The 26,994-nt window shown below is 38.9% G+C and overlaps 1 protein-coding gene across 1 annotated transcript in view; it reads right to left on the bottom strand.

Annotated features, from left to right (window-relative positions):
* SMARCAD1 (SWI/SNF-related, matrix-associated actin-dependent regulator of chromatin, subfamily a, containing DEAD/H box 1) overlaps positions 1-26,737 on the bottom strand; it is a 47,291-nt gene extending 20,554 nt beyond the window's left edge. The window contains exons 1-8 of the mRNA XM_010586164.1: positions 26,485-26,737; positions 16,366-16,522; positions 12,963-13,137; positions 10,369-10,432; positions 5,951-6,039; positions 3,252-3,341; positions 2,511-2,595; positions 631-1,022 (exon numbers count right to left, since the gene is read on the bottom strand). Coding sequence (XP_010584466.1) covers positions 631-1,022; positions 2,511-2,595; positions 3,252-3,341; positions 5,951-6,039; positions 10,369-10,432; positions 12,963-13,137; positions 16,366-16,522; positions 26,485-26,683 — 1,251 coding nt within the window. The 5' untranslated portion in view covers positions 26,684-26,737. The remainder of the gene's footprint in view (positions 1-630; positions 1,023-2,510; positions 2,596-3,251; positions 3,342-5,950; positions 6,040-10,368; positions 10,433-12,962; positions 13,138-16,365; positions 16,523-26,484) is intronic.
* Between the last annotated feature and the right edge of the window lie 257 nt (positions 26,738-26,994).

Here is a 26,994-nt window from a genome sequence, read left to right as displayed (position 1 = left end):
CCTTCTGCTGTGGATTGTGGTTTAGCCTTCTGATGCTTTACCTTTTATTAATAAAAACACAGCAGCTTGCGCCACTAAAAAATGGCTGCATTACTTAAATAGCAAAATCATGCTAGAAACTAAGCTGCAGTAGATTAAAGAAAAAAAAAATCAACCAAAAAAACCCCACACGACTGTTTCTTGTATGAAACTGAAAATATCCATGCTGGCACCTTCAGTCATGGAGCTACCCTGGAAGCTGCTGCTGCTATTCAAGTGTCTGCAGTAAAAGTCCTGCCACGTTCTTGCCTCCTGCATGGGTTTTCAGCTACAAGAGCTCAGAACAGGCTAGCAAACACCTCCTTCCCAAATGAAAGCTCTAATTTCTTCTTCTGCAGTGAAATCAACCAACTTTCTATGCTACAGAGTGAGTGACAGTAATGTCAGCCAATCAGCTTGAGTTTTTCAGGAAAATCACCCCTTAATTCATTCAAAATCAGGTCATATGACACTATTTGAAATGCTATTGGCTTAGGAGGAACATAGCATTTTAGCCTAATCAGGGTAAGGCCACCCATCTAAGCCTCCCTAGGCTGAAGCCACCTTGACTCTAGGCAGGCTGGGGATAGGAAAATAAGAATGCAGACCTACCAGAGCCTCCCAGCTGTTAAAGGGCCGGAGCGCTATTATCTTCTGAGCCTTTTTCTGAGAACACTGGGGAATCAAAGCCAGTTCGCTCGGGGAAGCATCCTGCAGGAAGCTGAGGATTTTCACTTTGTAGCCATCCTCCATCACTTCGTCACTGCTGCCGTAGTCCTCGTCAAGGGAGCTACCACCATCTTCAGAAGCTGACTCGTCCTCCAAGTCTTCTGTTTCTCTTTTAGTACTCCAAATGCTCCTTTTGCCTTTGTCCTTTTTCTGAAAGCCGTTCTGCTCTTTCCCAGTAGATTTCTGCTTTGGCTTCTCTTCACTCTCATCACTTCTGCTCTTGGCAGAGGCTTCAGTCCAGTCAGAAGCTTCACTTTTGGGAGGAAATCCCATGCCTATGCATGCAATATAGAAGGCAACAAGTCAACGCGTACTGGTTAAGTGCAAATTAAAACCCACTGCTCTTCCAAAATAAAACCTATATAGATATAAAACACCATTTTAGTATTTAATACACAACGACTCAACAGCAGGTGTTACTAAGAAAAAAAGAGGAGAGGAGCAAACACCATGCAAGTCTGTTTAAAACATGTAAATAGTACCAACTGTGAGTATGAGATGAGCAATACTAATTTGAATACTGCTCAAATAGCAGAAGGTTTTAAGTAACTATCTTCAAATACAGATGATCAACACTATGTAATATGTGTCAGCTGCAAAAGCTCCAAGGTAAGAGCAGGTAGGCAAGAACTCTGATGTATCGCTGGGATGAGATACTGGTCCCACTCCACCTGGCTGCAGAGATATTAATTCTGCTGATTTCACAACACAAGCCTACTTTCACCATGAAAATTATATACTTTTTCCATTTTAATGCATCTCAGTACAGTATTAGAGGTGGGACAACAAAAACATGCACTTGTTAAAGAAACTGGAAGAATGAGGTATTTCGGACAAAAATAACCCTACTGTCTTAAAGTAAGATAGAGGTTATTTATACAGAATGTGAGCAAGTAATTTTCAGAAGTGACTTGTATGAGTTTTTCTTCCTTCTTTGGAAGAAAGCACTTCCAATGCTTTCTCTTCTGCCCAATCCCAGCTTGCTGCTGATTGACTCCAACCCTGATGTCTGCTTTCTCAGAAGCAGCAGCAGCAGGCAAGGACCCAACCTCATGCATACTGATAGCTTTCTCTACTTGTAAAGAATCCAGTTAAGAATACTATCCTATCCCAAGAATACTTAAATAGCTGATACAGCAAAACATATAGATATCTGACAGCTGTGTAACACTGAAAAATAATCAACTCATTAAATAGTGTTTAAGTTATAACTCACAGATTTACCTGGAATCATGGTTCTTCCTCCCTACCACATTTAATGCACGGGTATTTATAAATTGGTTGCACAATTTAAGGCCTATTTCTAGTATTTTTCTCTCCTAGAATATATTTTAAAAAGATAAAATAGCATATGTCACTTGTCACCTACGCAGTTATTTGCAATTACTGATTTACAAATTACCCCAGTTAAAAACCAAAACTTATTCTTAAACAAGCAGGAAGGGAGCAGGTGTCAGCTTTGACACATTTCAAAATATATTTTATGATATACCTACAGGTACTTACAACTTCTTATATAAATCTGTGTTAGCAAGCAAAGATATTTATCCCTACTTAGAGAGCAAGATAAAAAAAATCATGACACTTCAAAATACAGAAGAATTGAGTTTCCTTCTTTTATCCTCCCCATAATACTATTTTCAAGTATCAGTGCAAGTTTCTAGGCATAGTGCTGTCAGGACTGTTATTGCTGGACATTAGAAAATATTTGTATCACAAGTCTGTTTATCTTGGGATAAAATGGATTTTAAATCTGTCGTTACCCTCATCATCTTCTGCAAATACTCTCAGGGCCTCCAGTGCTTCATGAAACACCCAGTTATGTTCCTGAAGCACATCTCTCAGTTCCTAGTAAAAGATAAGAAATTTTGTACTGTGGTAAGATAAGCAAAAGCTAAATTTCTGTGCATAATAACGTTAAGGCACTAACACTTAATTGCACATGGCAAAGAAAGCCCCTGTAAATCAGATGATTTAAAATAAAGGAAATCCAAAGGAGAAAAACCTTTCAATTTACCCTTATACACTCAGTTTAGGCAGAGCTGCACTCCACTTTTCAGAAGGGTAAGAACACACATAAACAAGCTCTGCTTCCAACAATTTAAAGCACAATATTAAAATGCCCTGACCAGTTGCTGAGTATCGTCAGGTACTAAACTAATACAAAGTGCACAGCATATCTAGTTGTCCAGGGGAGAAATGTGAGAGAGAGGGAGGGATGATTTTTCCATGCATTTTTATAATAGGTCATCAAATTTGACTATGCCAGGCTTGTCACAGGACCAAAAAGGTAGGATGAGAAGTTCCATATAGTCCTGATTACATCCAACTGCTCAGAGTTCAGGGCAAATTACATTCCAAAAGCAGCAACAGAGAAGACCTTCCTACCCTGGGCTCTTTCCAAGAGTGCTGCTGGTGTAAGGACTGTTTCATTTGGACTATCAACAGCTGCAATTCTCTTAAGAAGTCAAAACCTGATATACCATCAGGAGACATGAGCTCACCTCCTTATCCAGTCCAGGGAATGTATTTTGCAGCTTCTTCACAAGCATCTCCTGCCTCTCCCATTGTCTTTGGGGTTCTGACTCATCCAGCTATGTTAAAAAAAAGAAGAAACATATAGGCTTTAATGTAAATTACAAGCATAGAAACAGAAAAAAACCCCAACAATTCAAAACAATCAAGCCTAATCAATATTGCTTACCCTTAAAGACCCACTCTAAATGACAAAAGCACTTAAGACAAATCCAAGTTGCAGAAGCGATTCCTCATACATAGCCAATGATCAAAATAAGACCAAAACTTTCATAAGCATAGAAAATGTCTTCAGTCATAAAAGACTGGCATTCTTTACTTGATAAGCATACACAGTACAAAGTTACATACCAAAATAGAAGTAATTTAGAACTATCTAGTTTGTATTTCTTTAAAACAAAAAGTTAGTAGTGATTCTGCATGATACTTAAGGCAGAAGATGGCAGGGTTAACAGTCAGTCACTTAGGTTAGATTACCAAGCATGCAGTATTTAACCCACCATAAACATGTCAAATGGTGTGTTTATGTGAAGATTTACAGGTAAAAAAAAAATCCACAAATACTGTGTCACAGCACCATGGAGTCACATCAAAAGCTGGCAAAAGTTTTCATCAACAATAGCTTCACTAACAGCTATTATCAGCCTGCAAAAAGGGAGGTTTCTTATGAATAAGTGCCAAAACTTCCACATGCCACAAGCTGCTCTGTTATGTATTCACCACAAAGAATTATGCAACTTCCTTCACACAGCTTTGAATGCAAAGTGGTTACAGATCTACTTATCTACAGCAGAGATGCCAACAGGTTTGATCAATATTTACTTTGCTGAATGATGCCATTTGCTGAAATAGCACAAACCAGATCACCCAGAAGCACTCCAAGTAACAGAGGACAGTTCCTTTCCTCACCGAGCCTATGGTATTATTAAGAGTACAGCTACAGTACGTACAATACCTGGCAAAGTATGTTCTATTCTTAGGAACAAGACAAAAAGGAAGAGTGAGAAAACCCTGCAAGTTTTCTCACTATGATTCTCTAGTACGAATTCTAAAAACCCATGTTTCTGCTTTATTTTTCCCAATTCTTCCCCTTTTAACTGTAATGGAACTGTTAACCACAGAAATCAAACCGCTGCATGAAAACAGGTCCAGCAAAGCATTGTTTGCTAGTCTGGCTGGGTAATAATTCAGTAAAGTCTCCCTTGTAACCTAACCCAGGGGTTTCATGAGAGAGAAAACCCAAACTCTGGCAAATCTTGCCTCACAAATTTCACAGCTGTCCTCCAGCAAGTAGAGGACTATGCGAGTAATATTATTTTTGCTTTCATGGAAAACTCTGCATTTTCTTCATTGTTTTTCTGAGGACAATTTTTGGTTACATTTCAACAGAGATAGTCACCATCCTCCATCCAGCCTCCAGTATTTACTATAGAATTCCCTTTCTCTACCCTAAATGGTTTTCAAGGATGTCTACTGGGATGCCTGGGAGCTGACCTCATGACAACACTGTAGGACTGTGCATAAGATCTGCCAAATACCAACCTGAATGTACCAGGATAATTACATAGATCCTATTTATTAGCAGAGATCAAAGTAATCATTCCTTTAAATGTAACCAATTCATTCCTTTAAAGATTTCCCTAAGTCATAGTTTCAAATTTTCCTGGTTTCAGTTGGGATAGAGTTAATTTTCTTTCTAGTAGCTGGTATAGTGCTATGTCTTGGATTCAGTATGAGAAGAATCTTGATTACACACTGATGCTTTCAGTTGTTGCCAAGTAATGTTTAGGCTAAGTCAAGGATTTTTCAGCTTCTTGTGCCCAGCCAGCAAGAAGGCTGGAGGGGCACAAGAAGTTGGGAGGGGACACAGCCAGGGCAGCTGACCCAAACTGGCAAAAGGGGTATTCCATACCGTGTGATGTCAAGCCCAGCATATAAAAGGGGGAGTCGGCCTACGGGTATCGCTGCTGGGGACCTAACTGGGCATTGGTCAGCGAGTGGTGAGCGAGTGCATTGTGCATCACTTGTTTTGTATATTCCAATCCCTTTATTATTATTATCATCATCATTATTAGTTTCTTCCTTTCTGTTCTATTAAACTGTTTGTATCTCAACCCATGAGCTTTACCTTTTTTTTTTTTTTTTCCCTGATTCTCTCCCCCATCCCACTGCAGGGGCAGGGAGTAAGTGGCTGCATGGTGCTTAGTTGCTGGCTGGGGGTAAACCACAACACAAATATATACATAAACAACATTACATCTGTAACACAGAACAGTAGCAACAGATGTTAAACTTCATCTATTTGAGGAAACACAAGGAATGACCTGATGAGGCAAGGTGATCTGTAGCCTTTAACTCCCACTGATGTTCACAAGAACTGAGTAGTATCACAGCCTCACATACTGCTACCTGCCATCAACTACTTACTTCACAAAAGCAGCGAACAGGCTATTGGGATACAAATCCACAAATGCTAAAGAACACAGCAGGTAATTCCATTCAGAATTGCCAAGGAGAAGAAAGTAGAAAAACCTCATTCAGATGGCAAGATTTGAATTTGATTGGATTTTCTGATAAAGCACACCAACTTCATGACACCACTGTCATTGGCCAAGTCAGCTAATTCCACTTATTTTACAATGCACAGAGAGAAAAAAACAGTACTTACGTAATTAGCTTTTGGCTTTTTTGTGACTTGCTCATTTCTGGTTTTGCAATTTGTTGGAGAACCTTTTAGTTTCCTTTTACGAGAGGCAGCTTTAAAAAGAATTGAGGCAGAAAAGAAGAATTACTTTCATCAAGTTCACCCCAAAACAGTAGGATCATTCAACCAACGCTATAGTAGCTACTTATTAGCTGCACAAGATGTTTACCAGTCTCCATAACAGCTTCCTATTATAGTCCACAGATACATTGAAACTTCAAGCAAAGCAGCTGCTTTAAAGTATATGTTTATTGATGTCTGAGTTTTCTTTAGTAGTTTGGCAATTAATCAAGCAATTACCTCACATACATAACTGAAACAGCTTTTTTTTTTTTTTTTACTTTATTTATAATTGCCAAGTGTTTTACACCAAAGTTGCAGAAAGGTATGTATCTGTCTGTCTTTATTCAAGCACATTGCTTTTGGAAAGTTGGCATTTAATCAAGGCTGAACCCCAATCATGAGTTGGAATATGTACATCACTGCCAATCTGGAAGTGCTGATGACTAATTTCTGGCTCAGGTGCACACCAGAGAGGTTACCACCAAACAGTTTTCAACATTAATTCCAAATGTCTGAAAGAAAACTGTGCATATTAAGTCAGTGATAACTAAATATCAGCGATAACCATATTACTTACAAACAGTCCATATAAGCCAGAACTTTCTGAATGTTTTTGGGCCCCGGTGATTATCAAGAGATTATCACTTAGCATTAAGACCTGCGCCATCAGGCACATTTTCTGACTGCCACCGTGCACAGCTCATGAAGGAAAGAGCACATTACCACTATTTCTGCACATTCGCTTTGCTTGAAGCGGCAACTGTTACCAGACCAAATTATTGTAAAAGTTTCTAGTCCGTGATCTGGAATAGTACTGCAAGTTATATCTTTTTTCCAAGAATGACTGCCTGCAGAGCTTTGATGTCTGATACTAGCACCTCTGGCCAACCTGCTGTCCCAGACTGCCAAAGGAGACCAGGAAACAAGCACACACAGACACACGCACACAAAAAGCACGCTTACTTTCAAATCCAAAAGACTGTCCAGATGATTAAAATAGTTTTAGTTGTGGAAAATTAAGTAGCCGTATCTTTGCACAAAAAGATATTTTGCATTGAAATATTTTCAAATAAACTTTCTACTAGACTCATTCACTCTCTCTGACATCAGAGATGTGACATGTAAATATTTTTTTAAAATAAATCATTAAAACATCCCAAAGGCAGAAAAGTAAAGCATCAGCAATTCCTTTCATGAAGGATTTGGCAAGAGATACTAGAAAACACTGATAAGATTTTTTTCAAAGTCTATGTATTTTTATATATATCAGTATAAATATATGCAAGACGCACAGTTCAAAGCATCCAGAGAATGTGCCAATGGAGGGGAGACAGCTCTCCTTTACCATTCAGACCTTGACCTTTCTGCCCAAGAACCTCGTTTAAACAATATTACCAGGAAAAGCCATGCTACTAGCTTAAGTCTGAGTAACATGTGTTTGTCTTGATATCAAAGCTAAGGGCTGTCGAGCCGCTGTTGGGTAAAGCTCTCGAAGTCATAGGGGCCTCATGCTATTACTGCTTAAGCTCAATTAAAACTGCACTCAGGATGGATAATTTGTAATACGAACAGTGACCCTGCAAACCTCTTTGCCCTAAAAAATACACAGGCTCCATATAACAGTATTTCAAAGATCTCCCTGCTTTGAAGTCATGGGCTGAGCACTCAATAGTCTCTGAAGAAAGCCTGAGCATGAGCCATTTTAGAGGCAATTAGACTGTAGCAAAGGATCTGGATAACCATGGTCTCGGGAACTTATCAACACAGAACTCTCCAGAAATCAGCCTGTGGTCTTCTGAAACCCACCACATCAGAAAGTTGGGATTTTTTTTTTTTTTTTTTGTCATTTGCAGAAGACATTCACTTTGCAAGGTACACTTAATTATCCCTTCTTATGCTAAAGGAAGCATACAGCTGAGGGGATGAAGAAACTCTACTACTGCTAGACGGGAAGCATCCTTGGAGCGGAGGCAGGGCCCACTGGGACTTCGAGGAATTCTTGTCCTCTCTATAAATTTTATCATTAACAAGCAATGAGAAAAGCAGCTCCAGGGTTTCAAAATTTGAAGAGGCATCTGTAATTACTTCCACTGTTATTTGCTGCTACCACTACAAAAAAACCCCAACTTATTACTGTGACTTCCCCCACCACTACAAAAGAAACAGTCATTTCTGCCCATTCAAAAAGCAGTGAATATCAGACAGGTTTACATGAGGCTTCAGCTCAGAAGCACCCTCACTGATTTCATGTTTTTCAAGATGTATGGAAAACGACACCAGAAACAAATCACAAGCAGCAGGTATTAATATAACTTCACATCTTTTTCACACACATTTTCAGAGTGTCACATCTAATCTTATAAGTATAAAGTCATTCACAGTCCTTCTTGGTTAAGGTATATACAACTACTGAATTCAGACTATAATTACGAGTTTGTCATTTTGAAAGGATAGAAAAATTCGAGGACCTCAGCCACGCTTTTTTAGCAAAGCCATGCTTCACAAAACTGGATCTTGTCCCTGACCTCTCACACAGTGAACACTTCACAACAAGTAAAGCATATCATAAATTGACATAGATAAGCAGATGTTCATTAATGTCTCCGTTTTTTAAAAATGTGTCCAAAATGAGGTGATTTATACCATCACTTTCAGGCATGCTTACTCCTAACTAAATATTTTATACAACAGCTGTGATTAGTGAGAATTTTGCTGCCAAGAAGATTTTTCTGTGGGCTCATATTGAAAGGATGTGAAACAGCATTCTTAGATCAACACAAAAATGGCCAAAAGGCAGCGCCTACATACCAGAAATCAAAGTGGTTTAGTTCAAACACTGTGAACTGCAACAAAGTTTAAGGACATATATTAGCTTAAATTGGTTTAATATTAATCAAAACCCTTGAAAAGTAATCACAGTCTTCCAGGAAGGGATTTTCCAGGAGCAGCAGCACTCAGAAGTAGTATGTCCCTCAACAATATGCCAGCTTTAGTTTTCTATTGCCAGCATCCAAGAAGTCCCATCTATAGAATCTGATCATGCACAGTGATAATCTCAAAAAGTTGGTCTGGTTGGGTAAAAAAAGAAACAACAAACAAAACACAAAAGCAACCTTTCATTAAAATTAGCCCTATGTTTTAAAGCTTTCTGATAATTGTTAGAAATCTTTGAAGCTGCATATAAAAATCAGAAGATGAAAATACAGTACAAACAACAGGGGGAACCAAATGGGCAAAATATCTTCTACTTTAGAAAGGGAGCAAAACTGTTCTCCCGCAGCACATGAGCTTTCTAGACATATTGCCTCCAAATACATAGGATACTGCATGAAAAGACATATGAACCTTTTAGAACAACTAAAATAATCGAGAGTGATCAGAAATAGCTTTTTCCATCATATCCAAACCATGACAATCTCTCAGGAAAACCATGGACAACTGAACTGCAAACAGATGGAGACTGCTGTTTATAATTATGTTAATATTCATACCAACCTTCCACTCTTTGCCCACCAACTCCAGTAAATCAGTCAAAAAGATTAATGTAAGAGAAAAGATTTAGCCCTGGACTTAAGTGATGTCAAGAAACAAACCCAAAGCCCAAGAATGATGACCATTTTACATGCTTACCACTTTCTACACACTCCGACATCATGTATTGGGTTTCTTGGTTTGTTTTTTTTGTTTGTTTTGATAACAGCATGAGACTATATAAATTCAGATGCAGAACAAAAAACCCTAAATAAGCTCTGAGGGCTCAAAGGCATGGTTTGGGGGATGTTTTACTAGAGAACCATGGGGATTTGTCTAAGGTTTAAGAATAATAGTTCTTATTCAGAATTACAAGCAAGTCTTGAAGTCAGCCTGAAAAGAAAAATTGTGATGGACCCTGACACAAACAATATCTAGTTATGAGTGGCTACATACTCCGGTATATTTTTTTCATACCACCTGATTTCCCACCTACAACATTTAGAATTACTATTGCTAACTCGTTACTATTTGGCTCAACTTCTGGGCAAAGAAGGCACCAGCAAGAACAGAAATCACTTAAGGACCCACACGTAAAGCAATCCTGAGCTTCACAGAACAAACTCCCTTTTTTGTTCTATTTTTGGATTTTGGTCCGCATCCTCTATTCATCTTTCCCCTTGCAAAGCATGTAATTTCGGGTTTGTATTATTACAATAAACAAACAATAGTATAACTTTTAGCCTATTCTTTGCCACTTTTTAAATACCTCCCAACCAAGTTTACTTCACTGAATTAGCTACAGCTTCTAAAGTTTTTGTTGTTGTTTTTTTTCTTGTTAAACATACCTTCGTCATTGAACTTCAAACCAGCAGCTATTGCTTCATCCATTGTGCGTGCTGATTCTATCAACTGCAAAAAAAAGTCAACTGCTAAGTGGTGAGATTTAAACCAGTTGAACAATGGAGGATAATGATAGATCAGGGTGATTGAAGTACACTTTAAAAAACACCCCAAAAATACATGTATTATAAAATCCAAGAACAAAATTAACAGGTACCAAATTAGCTAGACTGATCACATAAGCTGTATTTGGAAACACTTTAAAAAACATACTGCAAAAACCTTTTTAATATAATCTCATTTATTGCCGCTTTTTTCCTACTTCACAAACATGCTGTGCAGGTTTACCTAAAAGCTTTTTTCCAAAACCTATTCAATGTTACTATCACAAAAGCAGATGATCCAAAAAACTGATTTCTTAACTCATAAAACGTCTGCATACTGTTACGTCACACTGGCCGATTTCTGGAAAGCACATTTCATGACACTGCTAACATGCCTCAAAGTTTATCTATACTTCCCTGCAGTCCTAGGTTCTTTCTCCATCTATATGCAATCTCAAAATAGATCATTTTTACAAATTAATTGGATGTTGAGACTTTTAGAATACTTTCTGCAAGTGAGATAACTGCAACAGAAGCAAATGGCCTAAAGGTTACAAATACAAAAAAAACATAAAAAATGAAGTTATGAGGAATCCCAATTCCCAAGTATCTGTCCATGTTTGTAAACAGCATCTTACAATTTTGATAGGAACACACAATTTCCTTTTCAAAAGGCTCATGATTTTTCCTTAACAGCCTTCATCAGTTGCATAGCGTTTGTCAGGACAGACTGTTCCAGATTCTCCATCTTTCTTCAAAAAATGTTGTGGCTATGTAACTGCGGACAAAAATTTGCACACCCTCTATGTACTACAAAGTTCTACTGATACAGGAGCTATCTTGCACTCTGAGAATAAATACCATCAGCACAACCTACCACTGAGTCGTTAAAAACACCACTGCAGTCACAAAACAGCAGCCAGACACACATGTCATTTCTAGCTACTTTCTAAGCTACAATGAACTGTTATCACTCTTTGGTTTAAATACATTCTTCATGGACAAAAACTGAAACTTCATACATTCTGAACATCTACAATGTAAATTTCATTACAACATCCAGGAAAAAATTCCAAAACTGCTATTTGCAACCCCTTCTTTCTTCCTACTATAGAGAGCCTAAACATAAAGCTTGATCCACTGGGAAAAAAACACCCAGCAAGGAGCACCAGTAAAATTTCTATATTACTTTAGTGACATTTCAACAATCAGGAAACTTAACAGATTAATTTAAACACATTTAGCTTTGAACACTAAAGCTAGTGAAACCTATTTACATATCAGCACTGAAAAGTAACCTTGCTAAAAGTGTATTTTACTGTAATAAGTTATCATAAGGTTACTGTTGATTTGTACTGTACATTGGACAATGGCCAAGAGTATCTCAGTGTCCTGGTTTTGGCTGGGATAGAGTTAATTTTCTTCTTAGTAGCTGGTACAGTGTGTTTTGGATTTAGTGTGAGAATAAGGTTGATAACACACTGATATTTTAGTTGTTGCTACGCAGTGCTTATCCCAAGTTAAGGATTTTTCAGTTTCCCATGCTCTGCCAGCAAGCAGGTGCACAAGAAGCTGGGAAGGAGCATGGCCAGGACAGCTGACCCGAACTAGCCAAAGGGATATTCCATGCCACAGAACATCATGCTCAGTATATAAACTGGGGGGAAGTTGGCTGGAAGGGGCAGATTGCTGCTCAGGCATCAGTCAGTGGGTGGTGAGCAACTGCATTGTGCATCGCTTGTCTTTTCTTGGGTTTTATTTCTCTCTCTTTTTTATTACATTCTTTTTCATTACAATTATTATATTTTATTATTGTTATTATTACATTCTATTTTACTTTAGTTATTAATCTCAACCCATGAGTTTTATTTCTTTTTGATTCTTGTCCCCATCACACTGGGAGCAGGGAGGAGTGAGCAAGCAGCTGTGTGGCTAGAGTTAAACCACAACACTCAGGTTCACATGTCAGCATAATCAGAATAAATTACAGTAAGTTCAAATCTACTCTCTTTTTGCCTCACTGGAACTACTAAAGGCTTTGAGTATTAAATTTTATAAATGCAAGGGTGCAATGTTTAATCTGCTGAAGAAGATGGCAATGATTTCACTCATTCTGCATTTAATCAGTTAGCTGCACTCCAACAACAGCTGTTATCAGTAGTTATCAACCAAGACAGCTATAACTAAGATTAAACATCACAACAGAAAGAAATAATAGAAAAATTTTCTATATACTGGAATTCACTATTGCCAAGTTGATCTAAAGGTTTTTTAATATATTTTCATATATATAAAGAGTGTGTGTGTATATCTATTCTGTGTATGTAAGCATGTGTATATGGAAACATTACACAGCTGCAGTTCCCCTAAAATACATTACTTTAATATACCCTTTTGCTAATAAGAATTAAGGCTGTACCCTCTAATAAAGACAGAGGCTCAGCAGTACTGCCTACAAAATAGTCATCAAAATAAAAAGAACAGCATATTATTACTTGTAGTAATTCTTGGTCAGTTCTTTGGGGAAAAAGTTCCTTCAGTGTTTGCAGCTTTGCATCTCTTATGTCTTCCTCTACACTCTTTACAGCTGGCAGCTGATCCCCACCATTTACATATGCCAACTGGGGTAGTTCATCTTCAGGCTGTTCATCATCATCAGACTGTTCAGAGCTGCAGTGTGGGGGGGGAGGAGAAAAAGAATTAAAATTTATTTTTGCATATGAATGTTTTACTCTACCAGAACATTACTGTAAATCAAAACCAACAGGATCGCACAAAATGCATTTAGATGCATTCAGTAACAGTGAATCAACTTGTACCCAAAGTGATACCTCCTATTCAGGACAAAATAAAGCATATAAGATTAAGAAGAGTCTTCTGTTTGCAGTAAACACATTTCAACTTCGCAAGGGAAAGAAGAAAGGAGTAACAGATAAGGGAAATACCATGACTTACCCTCATATTGTGCTATAAAAGGTTACTTGCCAATTTAGAACAACCATCTTAATACATTTCATCATTTCAGCTACCTGAATTACATCACACCATCTCAACTTTGTCTCAAACAGTCTTGCTAGTATTTAATTGCCCAACAGATAAACAGATGTATGATAAGTTCTTTGTAAAAACTTTCCAGGTGCAGTATCAACTCTGTCCTAGTTCTCAGCTCACTGAGAAAGAAGATTCAAAAATCCTTATGCAGTGTCTTAAACATCTAAAGACGGGAAGAACCTTTCTGAAAAAAGCAAAGTCCTGAATTTACTGGAAGATTTATTAGAGCTAACCTGCAGGAAAAGCAATCCCTATATATTTTTCACAATACTCAGTTGCACAGAGAAGACTGAATTTAAATACAGGTCTCCCATCCTACTGCCCTCCATAGACATATAAAAATCTCCTTTCCTGAATGAACATTAAACAAACTGTATGGAGTTTGCCATTTCATAGAGACTTCACCATCAGAAAGGCTTGCCTGCAGGCCTCTTCACATGGATACAGGTAAAAGACTAAAAAGAAATCCATTTTTCCTCACTTTCTTTAGCAGTTGCAACAGACAGATTGCAATACAACTGTGAAAAAAGTAGTAACATGCCACTTATGTAGAAGATACATACTATTTTGAGACAAATGTTCATCAAATAATCCTTTTCTCCCTATCCTGTTCAAAAGGCACACACAGCCATGTGGACTCTCTGGTTGTGCTTCTCAGAGTAAAAAAAAAAAAATAAAAAAAATCCTCAAAACAAAAAATAACCTGAATGCCTCTTCAATCCACCAAGCCATTTAGTTGTAAGCTTCAGAAGGTGAATCCAGCATCCACTTTAAAAAAAGTCTTAGTGAAAGGGTATATTAAAATTCTATTAGGATGTTTCAGATCTTTTTGCCTTGATAAGGAAAAAAGTTTCTTTATAAACTTCATTTGAAAATGCAAATAAATCAAATGGATATGGTAAAACTGCAATTCCCTATCCTTTCCTACTGGGGATTAACATCTAGATACTTGTCAATAAAGCCAGAGTTGTACACATCATAATCTTGTCCTCTCTGTATAATCACATTCTTATCAAGCATGAAAAAACACTCATTTAACCGCTAAACAAATACGACTCCAACCCACAAAATCAAACTGTGTCAGAGTTCTGCTTTTTTCCAACAGAGTCCAAACAGCAATTCTGCTAGGGAAGCTTGCAGCACTGCTTTCTGCTTTATCCCTTATTCAGGGCAAGGGGGCTAGGATACCCTGCAAAAAATAAAAAATTCACAAAACCCTCAAACACTAGGTAACACATACACTAAAATGCACAGTGCAGACACTCGACTGACTGATTCTGCGCAAAGCCAGGCTAAATTCAGCACAAGCCAGAGCTCATAAACCTGGCCAGATCCAAGCTAACTTCTGCCACACTCTCAACTTGTTTATTAGCTCAACCAGAATGCCACTTGTGAGACAGCTTAGTGTGTTCAGTGTACATCAATTAGCACCCGAGCCAACACACTGTGCCAACGTGTCAGGCACTGGGATGCCTAGTGCATAAGAGACTGGTGGCTCCACAGGAATAATGAAGAATACAAGAGGATGTAGCTTATGTTCATCAATCCCACCAGGAGCCACTTTGCTGTCCATCTCTCTCTCTCCCAGTAATCGGAATACAGTATAGAAATAACAAGCTGTGGCTCCGCAAGTTGGATCCTGCATGGCTTATTAGTGTCGGCTCCACATGGTACAAAACTGCTTGTACTGCTTCCCAATCAGGTTGATCCCAGAAGCAGTGTAACTATCTTCACACAGCACTTCACACAAGCCAATTAGGTGCATGCAAGCAGCTTGCCAGCTCTGTACCCTTGCACAATTTACAACTTAAACCATAGACAGAAACAGAAGTTCGCTCTGCTAACTACTAAATTTATTTATTTTTTTCTTACCAAGCATCTGCCTTAAGTTGAAACTTCAGGGAAGATGCATTTAAAAAAATATTCAAGAACTTCAGGTAATAGCAGCAGGAAAGGCATTATTGCATTTCTGCTGACAAGCTCCAGTAACTCCATACTCTGTGTAAGGACTGAAAAATTTGAGAAGAGACTACGCCTGTTAAGGTTGCTATTCCCATAAAAGTTTTCCACAGATTATTTCAGCCAGACTTTCAAAAAGGCAGGTTAAGCCATCTTGTTTTCCTTAGCACTAGAACATTTAAGGGGCACAGACAATTACCATATTTCAGTCACACAGACGTATAACTAGCAGGTAATAAATAGCAGGGGTTTCTTTAAACCATTCCAACTGGTTGTGTGAGATGCCTGTCTGCATCTTATCTCTCCTGCACTCTCCATGATGCCTTTTTAGCACCCACACAAGTGACTTGCATACTTATTTTCTTCTCCCAGCTTATTCAAAAACATAAATTTCCAAATCACTAAAAAACCCCAACTTTTCACTAAGCATAACAAACACATCAGGCAACTAATACTTTACTTTAGCTCAGGAACTCTTATACTACACACTGAAGCTCTACTTGCTTTCCTGTCCGCTATGGTTTCATAAGAAAATGAAACGAGCCAACATCAACTCCAGTACAGTTTAAAACTAATAAAGCAAATATTTTATGGATAAGCTTCCAAGTGCCATTAGAAGGATTTCAGAGGGACAAATGCACAAACATATAATGAACACCACACGTATCATTCAACATCACAGAACTCCTCCCTCCTAAGTGTCTTCTCTGAGAAAATGGCTTAAGATCTGGATTCTTCTTCCCTGGAAATCCAGCAAAGTTTAGTTATGGGCAGGTAAATCACGAGCCAGTAAACTAGAACCTAGCCTCTGATTTTCAAGTCAGTATTTCAAATTAGAACATCACATCAGGTTGCACAAACATTACAGAAAACTGGTTTAAAGCATACATTACAACCGCATCTCTCCTTGGAGCCCTGTTTTCTTTTGCAGCACTGAAGTTTCTTGGTTCTTCATCTTCGCTGTCTGAAGACACATCTAGGAACTGTACCCCTCTTCGATGCTTGAAATAAGATCGTTTCCTTGTTCTCTTGGCTTCAGGAGTTTCTGGGATGGCAGAGTACCGTGTGCAAGCAATTTCAACAGGAGAAAAGACAGGAGACAATGACTTAAGACTTCAAATATTTATCTGTACTTAGAGCATCAAGACAGCTATGATGTCATCCTTATACACAGCAACCATTTAAAAAGAACTCACATCCTTATGCATGGAAGATTCCTGTAAGCTGTATACCTCAGTGGTAACTTACCTGGCAAAAGATCCTCAGCCCTCTTAGATCAAACAAATAATTTTTATACCACAAAGTTTAAGAGATCATGTATTTTATGTTAATAACTACTTATAAATACATTTTAATTTTTGGAAAAATGAATCATCAGCAAAATCCTCTGAACTAATTGCAGGCTGATCAGGACATAGACAGAAACATACTGATGTATCTGATGGCTGATTTATGATCTGCTTGTCTTGATAGCATTTCAGAAAGCAAATGCTGATGTTGTACCGCAGAAAATTAGGAAGCTACACCAAGGAACTTGGCAGGTAAGTTGCAACTCCTATAGAGATATAATGTATTTAGCCAGTCTTTTCCACATTATGCTCCAGATGATTCTTAACAAAGAAACCCGGCATATGGAAGGATGCTTTGTGTTACGTACAAAGCATCAGGATATACAGAATCTATACATAATCAGGATATATCACTATGAAGACATCTCACAAATCATATACTACCTTCAATGACACTTGCAAAATTGACCCACTATGCATGCATTAGCATGTATTAACTTTGCAGTTCTGAACACGCTTTTAAGACAACCAAAAGCATAAGCAGCCAGTCTATCCATGTAATTCCTGAATTAGTAATGAATAATGCATGACTAAGTCCCCCAATATCAGCTACAGCTGAAACCAACTCCACGCACATATCTAGATGGGGAAAACATGACCACACAGGGAAATTCACACAAAACCTGACATATAAAATAGGTATTGCACCTGAAGCAGAGAGAGGATTAGAACACTGTAAAACAAAAATCAAGAAGCCTACACTTTACTAGACTTTGCCCTGTCACTCTCTTTCAGCACAGTACCAAATGCAGCTAAGGTAAAGTATGCTCTAAGTGCACATATTGTGTATTTCAAGGTGGTTCTAACTAAAACTCTGATGCTCCCATATAAGCCTGGGCAAGGTAAAACACATGGTTCAATCCATTGCCTATGGAGGCTAGAACTGTTCTGCTACCATCTCTAGAAAACCCTAAAGAAAAAAAGATTTTTAGTTGATGCACATGGACTTGAACATGTAGCTTCTAGCTCTTCTGTCTTTAAACCTGCATTAAACAGAACTAAATACTTGGACACAACTGCCACCTCTTAAGTGTGCTATTTCATGTCAGTAACTGAAGAAAAGCACTCAAGGCATTTTGCAAAAGTGTGAGCCAAGAACCATACATAGCCTGACCTAGTGCAGCAGTCCCACGCATTCAAGACTTCATTCCTTTCTACCACTTCCCCATTTTTATAGCCAGTGCTAGAAAGAAAGAAACAGTTAGTAATCCAGGTAATTTTGTCTAAGAGCAGACAAATTACAGACCCCAGAGGCATATGACTGAAGAGAGGAAGGAGAATGCACGAAGAGGAGGATGTGACAGCTGCAGAGAGCATTTTCTGTATGAAAGTAATCTTGCAGAAAATAAATTTAAAATAACTCACTGTGGCAGCATTTGATGGAAACAAAGATAAATCCTAAAAGTACAAGCAATTTGCTGATGCAGGAAACTACCAGGTGATACTGAAAGGAAAGGTACCCAATAAACTAAAAAATTATGGTACCAAATGTCACATAGTGCACTACTGAAAAAGAAGAACTTGAAAATGGAGCTTAACACTGGTTAAAAGGATGGGACTAAGTGTAACTCAAACTTCTTTAATATCCATGAGGAAATATAAGTAAGGGTTCAATGACAGTTCAAAAAAAGCAATCATTGAAGCCTTAAGTCTTCATATGACCTTAGCTATGCATAGGAAAAACTCTACTGAAAATATGAAACACGCTTCCAACCAGGCATTAGTCCATTAGTTTGGAAACAGAGGAGAGAGAAGAAGGAAGAGCACGTAATTATTGTCATCTCAGCTTTTAATTCACAAAAGAACATCACAGTCTGTCAAATAGTTAGTTACAACAAGTAAGAATTGTCTTGTTTTGGCATTCTGTTTCAGCAGAGAAACCCATGTTTTAATTTCCATCTCAAAACCTCTATCATCTGGCATTTCCATATTTCTTACTGACCAGGTTTAATAAGAAGGGGTTTGTCTTGTCTCTTGTGCCAAAGAAGAATCTGCTTCCCAGGTGACTGGCAAGTTTTACCTCCTATCTGCTGCTGCTGCCACCCAGCCCACACTCGCTTCTCTGCTCCAGAACCAGGGGCACACAAACAACAGCCACCTCCTGCTCCCCTCCTGGCTGATCAGGACAAAGGTCTGCTGGCAGCAGAACCACACACACGCAATGCGGACCCCTCCGGTCGCTGGCCTTAGATACCCAGACCACCCAGGATGGAGCCTTAGCCTCCTTGCTTGCTGGCACCAGAGCCCCCAGGACCTACACCCCACTCTGGTTGCCAGCGCAGACCCCCTTGCACAGGCTCGCAAACACACGTGCCGTGGATCTCTCCACCTTCTACCCAGTGCCTGGCACCGGCTCCCCTCATCTTGGGTTGCCCCATGCACAAACGGGCAGCTCAGACCCTCTGGTACCTCCCTGGCTTCCCAGGCTGCTTCACCTGCTCGTTGGCTTGTCACCTGGTACCCCCACTCCCTCCGCAGGGGCTGCGCAGGGGGGTAGCACCACAGAGACGCAGGCCTCCGCAGCCCACACTGGCCGTCACTCGATTTTCCACTCGCTCTGGTCCCTCCAGCTGCTGGCACACCTTACTCCAGCTGCTGGCACACCTTACTCCAGCTGCTGGCACTTAAACGCCCGTGCACACAGAACAGATTCCCCTCACACAGGAAAGCAGCTAGAAGAGGATTTTAATGAGAAGACAGGACTGACTATGGCGATCACAAACAAGGTATGGTCAGACAAGTATACCTGTCTATGTGTAACTGACCCCCTGTTATCTATCCCCTTATCCCTCTACCTTCCCCACACTTGTTCCTCTACAAACCACTGTGATCCCTCCCCTTCCCCACCTTCGGTTCCTCCCCTTAAACATCCCACGGCAAGTTTCATACAAACCAAAAAAGCTCTTACTTGCATCGCATAATAAGTCCCATACCCCTAAAAGTAGCAACCCCCCTCAGTCTGAACAGTGCTCCTTGGGAGCGTTGCTGTTGGCTCATGGCAACGGGCATCACCCTCAACTCATGGGGCTGACAGCCCTCCTGTGACAGCCCTGGGAGAAGCCAGGGCAGGGGCCATTCCTCCCATCGGGTTATTCCGGCTCCCCCACCCGCCGCTGTGCCTCTGTGCAAAAACAAGGCTTTTACCCCATGACGTGACACAACAAATCCCACCTATGTGGCTGGTATTGAAGAAAGAGGAGCTCCCCACTGTTGACAGTGTCTGATTTGTGTCGTAAGAAGATGGGTGAGAAGACAGAGCAAGAGTGAACAGGTAGAAGAGACCCCAAAATTAGAGAAGGAATAGCTATACTTTATTAAGAGCCTCAGTGAAGGACAACCAGACAGTAATTTACTCTGAACTGGGGTGGTGGATGGGTGGGAAAAAAAAAGTCTCCACCGGAGAGCTTTGAATCACAAATAAGAACACACACCAAAACAACTACACAGGGAAGGTGCAGGAGAGTCAGCTACATAACTCCTGGAAGAGTTGAGTTTTTAATGATACAACTGTCAGAGTCAGTCCTCATATGAAAGGATTTTATAGCCTCATAATGCAAATACAGCATCATGGGCATCCTCTCCCATCTAGCGCGTCAATCCTTTCTTAAAGCTCACATGCCTATAATCCAAACAGCAGTGGTGCTTTCTCAGCTGCTAACTCTGGAACCATAATTTCAGCTGGAAATAAAAGCAATTTCTTCTGCCTCCATTCACTAATGCACAAACTTGCTGAGTCAAGTTACTACAGAGCATAATGCCAGTTTTCAAAACTGATTTGCCAGCAGAGACTAGACACATAAGAGGCTAGAATAAATTCATCTGATAATCAAATGCAGAAATGAGCTACATGGTGTCCAGTTCCTTCACCTGTGATAAAAGGCCTCAATTTTAATTGAGTTATCAAAAAAATCTAAACCATTTCTATCACTTTCAAAACATGACAGAGGATTATGGCAATGATTTGTAGAAGAGGCAAAAGTCTTACTTTGCAAAGTAATCTTGTTATCTGGAAAAGCCCATACACATATAAACTTAGGAAGGCCTAAAAATTAGTAATTCTGAAGCAGTAACACACTGTCCCAAGACAGGTCTCCTTGCAACCAAGACCAACATGCCGTAGAGAGTTCCTCAGCAGTACCTTCTTCTATCTGTCCATGTTTGGAAGGAGACATGTTGTCCTTGACACAGTTACTTTGCTTTATCTGAAAACCATATAAGTTTTAAGATGAATACTGGAGAAGAGCAAGAGAGACCTCTGGGAATGTATCAAACATTTTTGTTAGATTTAAACATAAAGATGCGGGCAAATTTCTTTCAGCAATTCCTCTCTAGCAAAGAAAAATATATAAAGTTGTGCTAGCTCAGCAAGGGTTATCACAATAGGACAGAAATAGGAGATGCATAAAAAGATGTGAATGGAAATACCAAAACAGGTCTATAAGAAACAGGAAAAGTTCATATTTCTACTGAATTAACAGAATTGATCAAGCCAGTTTTCGTGATCTTTGCCTTGTAGACTCAACTATATTCCAGACTTATTCCTCCTGCAAGTGCCATGACATGCAAATGACAGGTACTCATGACAGCTTTGCTAAGAAGCATCCTTGCTGGATTTCAAAAACAAAAACAAAACCCAAAGGAAGCTTACAAAAGTAACACAGTCTTAAAAATAATTTTATTCTTTACAATATAAACCTTGGAAGAGGTTTAGATTTGAAGAAAAAGAGTATTTACTGTTTCACGCGGTGACTTATTTTATTTTTATTTTAAATAGCAATCACTGTCCAGTCTTCAAGACAACTCCTAACTCCTATACCTATGAAATGCTGAGCTGCCTGGAAAAAGCATTCTCCCTCTCAAAAAAGCAGTATTTCTTTCTCACCCTCCTCTACCTATTCCACTGAACAGAATCCCTTATTAATTGGGGGAGGGGGGAAGAGAGCAGAAACCACATGTGTCATTAGGAGTCCTCATATTTAGAGCAAATTATAACCTTGTAGAGTAGTAACAAATTAAACAGTTATTGCCACAGCACGTAATTATTGGAGGCAGAATTTCCTGATTATAGGTGATTAGAGAGGACTATTAAGGAATGCCTGCAATCATAAAACCAGTGTTTGACTCTAAGGCCAGAAATAAGAAAACACAGAAGTATCCCTAACTGGAGATGTAAACGACAAAAACAAACCCCAACAGCAACTGATTTTTGCTATCATACAAAGAGGCTCCATGAGAATAACTGGATCAAACTGTCTATGATTATATGGAGACAGTGTTAAGTTATGGATGAAGGTACTCAAATGCAACTATTTTTATAATGTTAGAGCAAATATTTTTTTAGTTAAGTAAACACACAGCCTCAACTACTCTTGAAAAAACTTTACCTTGAAATTTTTTTTTTTTTTTTTTTTAAAATCATACTCACTACAGTCTTTCAGGAAGCATATACCTAGTGCAGAGCCATAATATATTGCCCTATAATTCCAAATATAACCTCCTACACAAACCATTCATCACACTTGGAGAAAGCCAGCCTCTTCTCTCCCAAATAAAAAACAAAACTGAGGTAATACTTAGAGGCTTACCACATTTACTAACACTGCACAACAAACATTGTCAAATGGAAAGTAATTTCCACCTAGTTTTGGAAAGCAGTACCAAATGCATGCTACTCAAGTCTACAAGCTAATTAATATTCCATCATCAAAGGAAAGTCTTTTTCATTTGCTAAAACAATCTTAAATATGTGTTACTCTAAGGAGACTTCTTAAGGAGACCATATTAAAATGATGGTTACTTCAACATATTTTCCCATGAATCCTCAGAAAAGTTCACTAGGTACCACAGTCATTACTTTTCTCCAGAAATGCTTTAAGTAGAATTAGACTCCACGAACTGTGACATAAACAAAAGACATGACTTCCTCATATCATAAAGAAAATTATTACAGATGAGAAAAAAAAAAGCAGTCCTAGTGCAAGTGGATGATATGACACTCTCAACATTGTACCCTGAAACAGCAGTCATTTGGGTTATATATTTGAATAGTATGGAGGGGTTATCAACAAAATCAACCATCAGTAACAGGATTATATATAGTAGTTTAATTTCATCTACAACTTTTATTTCAACTCATTGTTGAAGCTTTGTAAGCATGCTTTTTGAATATTAATCTCATTTTGAAATTCATAATCGTAATTATTCTGATTTATATAGTTCTAATACAGTTCTGCTCCATTTCTACAATTGGAATAATCTCATTATCTTAGTACACCAGGCTGTTTACATAACTAAAACCATCTAATTGAAAATTAAGATAGCTTCACTGGTTTCTTAACAGACTAACAGAAACCAAATGTGTGTATTATTTAGTAAATAATACTAATTTTTACAGAAAATTGTAGTAAGCCACTTCAGTGCATTTTTCCAACTCTAGATAGGTATCTTCCAGATATAATTTGATAACTACCCCCATAGTAGGTTTCTACCCCTCAGTTAAGTGATGTTCAGAATTACCAACTACAAGTTGGCTGCACAGTCACTGCAAGCCTGTGTAATTTTGAATATACACAAGTGTATAAAGACAACCAATTCTTCTGGCCATCATACTACAAATTGCTTATTAAACTGTAAGGTATGCATGTTCAATACAAAGCAACAAGAAACATTGCATACATACATACCCAGGGTGCAGAACAATACCAATATTAGTTTGTTCTGGAAAAACAAAACAAAAAAAAGAGCTAAAAAGATTGTGTCATGAAACACCATAATGGACGTACATCATCTGACTACTTTTTCCAGGATGAATGAAACTAAAACAATCATGTATTTTTGTTAGATGCATATTTCAGGACACTTGACAAAACAGCAATCTAAAGAAAACCCTAGGAAATGATACTGAACCATTTGCTCTCCTGAAGGAAAAAGTCTGATTTTAAAATTATTTTTATATACACAATATGACTGCATGATACCAAATGAAATAGGAAAAAAAGCCATCAGCTATTTAATAATTCTTTTTGTTTGTATAAGTGAAATAAAGAACACTCTCCTCTTGTTTCACCAGTTTCATATACCAGTATTTTGTGAATCCACTGTGTTTGTCTTTAGAAGAAATATGAGTAATTGTTGTCCTCACATGATTTATTGAGCATTAGGGCAAGTTAATTTTAGTCAACTTGGTGTAAACCGCTTCTTGTACAAAACAACTCAATACTTTGGCTTCTGTATTTAGCAGTAGAGAGAGCACTCAGTGCCATAAGCTGGTCATCTCTGTACCTTTTCCATGACAATACAAGTTTAAAAAAAAAAAAACACCAAATAGCTGTCCATTTTATTTGACCCAAAGCAAGAAAACTTCTATCCTCCTGTTGCTAATTTGGAAAAAAAAAAAAAAAAAAAAAAAAGAAAAAAGGAGGACTAGCATCTGCTAATCAAATCTAGTTTCCTCTTCTACATTTAAGTGCCTCCTATCCTGCAGACAAAATTTGAGTGTTTTATTTTTGGTTAACTTCTATAGATGTAGAAAATGTTATTTGATTTTTAAAATGGTTAATTAATTCCTTTAAATGGGTTACATAACAATAATGTGCAAATAAGTGAAAAAAAGTCACCAAACCACTCCATCTTCTTTAAACACTTAGTATCTGTGTAAGACGAAGCATTATGTAAACGCAAAGTACTAGCAATTACATCTCTTTTTTAAACGTTAATTAGCACCCCAGTTCTACACCAGCATCTGTGTCCATGGACTCTTACTTAAGTCAGCTACTTGCTGTAATTTTGTCTGCACTTCTACTCTACTCTGTTTTACTGGTAGCTACTATCACCTCCCACTAGTTTTCCTCACAGTTACTTCGCCTTCCACAATGGCTCCTCTTTGAGGCTGCCCTTCATCTTTCCTTTTATTACCTTATATCTAAACTCATACTCATGCCTCTAAATTGGCTATTATGTCCCTTCTCCTCAGTCCTACCTCTGTAGGATATAAGCCAAGGGAAACCAGTATTTTGAAAAACAACAAGCTCCAGAGTTTGTTGGTCTTGGTAGTTATGGTCTACCTACACGCTTCCACTGACAAAGTCCACAGGAAGATAAAAGGAAAAAATATAATATTAAAAAAAAATCATAAAGACAAATAAGCCACAAAACAAGCAGCACCATCCATTATTTCACATCTATGTTCACAGTTCAAGAAGGGTAACTGCATTCAGTAACCCCTACACCACACAAGACATTGACTTATCACAGACAGGAAGACGACACCTGTTCCAAAGCATACTTCCTCCGAGTGCCAGTTTTTTCATGCAATCCATTACACAGCACACACATGCAGAAGCCACAACTAACAGTTGCTCACTTCTTGTGTTAAGTTCTCCCTGCCACCAAAACATCCTCTCTGCTAGTGGATGCAGGCTACTTAACTCCAGACTGACAACTCTTGAGCCAAGATTTAAAGGTTTTTTATATTTTTTTTAAACATAAGGCACTGATTGATATTTACTAATTTAAACATGAGAGCACTCCAGTTAACCTGCACAACCCCAAAATTCATTGAATAGTAAATATCAATCGACTATAATATTGATTTGCCTCACCTTTAAAAGAGGAACTCCTCCTTGTACATGAAAGGTTCTCTGTTATCGCATAGATAAGGTACTATGATAAACTACCTTCCACCAAGGGGAAGTTGTATGCAAAACAGATGTAGTTAAACGCCAACTGATACTGTTGCTTCATTACTGACTAAATGCATAGTCAAAGTCTGTCTGATCTCTCCAATAACACTTGTATCTTGACATCCGTATCAGAAGTGTTACAGGGAACGTCTGAAACGTATAAAATAATCAGCAACAAATAATTTATGTTCTTCCATTCTTACTCCTTCAGTAACAGAAAACCTACTGGTGAATGTGATTATGCAGTTGACAGCTGTTACAGTTGTTTATTACTATTAACTGATGAATCCAACCAGAAACAGCACATGTCTAGTTTATCAGTCAAACAAACCAATAAATTACTACACAAGCAAGTTTTTCTCATTTCTGTGAAAATAACAAGCTGCTGCCAGAAAAAAGAACAAATGCTGCTACAAAACTATTAATACAACCAGCTTGTGAGAATCAGCAGCAGGTTTCTCAGTGCTTTACGAAACCAGGCCCAGCTGAAAAGAAACTGTTTTCTTTCTTTTCAGTTTTATCTGCAATATTCCACATTGCATTAGCCTAGGACTCTAGTGAAAAAGTTAAGTCTGTATAGCGATGCATTTTTCAGACCACTAATGGTGGTTTTTTTCCTTTGAAAACCCTGAGATACTGTATTAGTGTAAATTATCAGTAAAGATAATAAATAGGAAAGCGTGACATACATTAAACATTTAACTTGTAGGTTGTTTACTCAACTAAAAAAAACATTTCAGCTTTAGTTATCGGACGGTTTCCGACTTGCCTGTAAACACACTGATTCAATGAGAGCAAGCACTGTTACAAATGAGAATACTTTTGTGGAAATTGCTGTGAAATATGTCTGCATAGCAAAGCACGTTTGCAGAACAAGCAAAGAGGAAAAACAAAAATCCCAAACGAAACAGTTATTTTCCTTCTAGCGACAAAGTACCTATGCTGTTCTTATGCTGCGTGCAAAACACCTGACTCACCGGTTATCTCTGTCACATCCGAACCCGGAGTATCTGGCCTGTTGCTGTCATCCGTCGCCTCATCCTCATCCCCTCCAGCAGCACCACCCGCTGCAGAACTAGCCGCCTGCGCCTGGGCTCCCGAAGGAGACACGGTTTCCTGCTCCGCGTTTTTTCTCTTCCTCTCAAAGCGAAAGCGGTCCAGGTTGTAGAGACTCATATTCCTGACCTATCGCTGCCGCCCGCGGGAGAGAAGACGGGCTCCACCGGGCAGTTTCTGTGGGAAAAGCCGGGAAGAGGCAAGAGGCGGCAGGGCTCATCAGACGCGGCTCAGGAACACGCCGGCGAAGCGGCCGCGGCCGGAGGGCCCCGCCGACCGGGCGCTCCCCAGCGCCGGCGCCCCCGTTCCCAGGGAACGGGGAGGCCAGCGGCGCCGTCAGGCCGCGGGGAGGCACCTGCCCACCCCGGCCCACCGCCCTCCTCCCGCTCCCCCGGCCGGCCTCCCTCCTCCTCCTCCTCCTCCCCCACCAC

Source organism: Haliaeetus leucocephalus, unplaced genomic scaffold, assembly GCF_000737465.1.
Source record: "Haliaeetus leucocephalus isolate CR32 unplaced genomic scaffold, Haliaeetus_leucocephalus-4.0 Scaffold140, whole genome shotgun sequence".
Classification (NCBI taxonomy): Eukaryota; Metazoa; Chordata; class Aves; order Accipitriformes; family Accipitridae; genus Haliaeetus; species Haliaeetus leucocephalus.
Note: the sequence above shows the minus strand (reverse complement) of the source record. Positions and strands in the feature narration are given on the sequence as shown.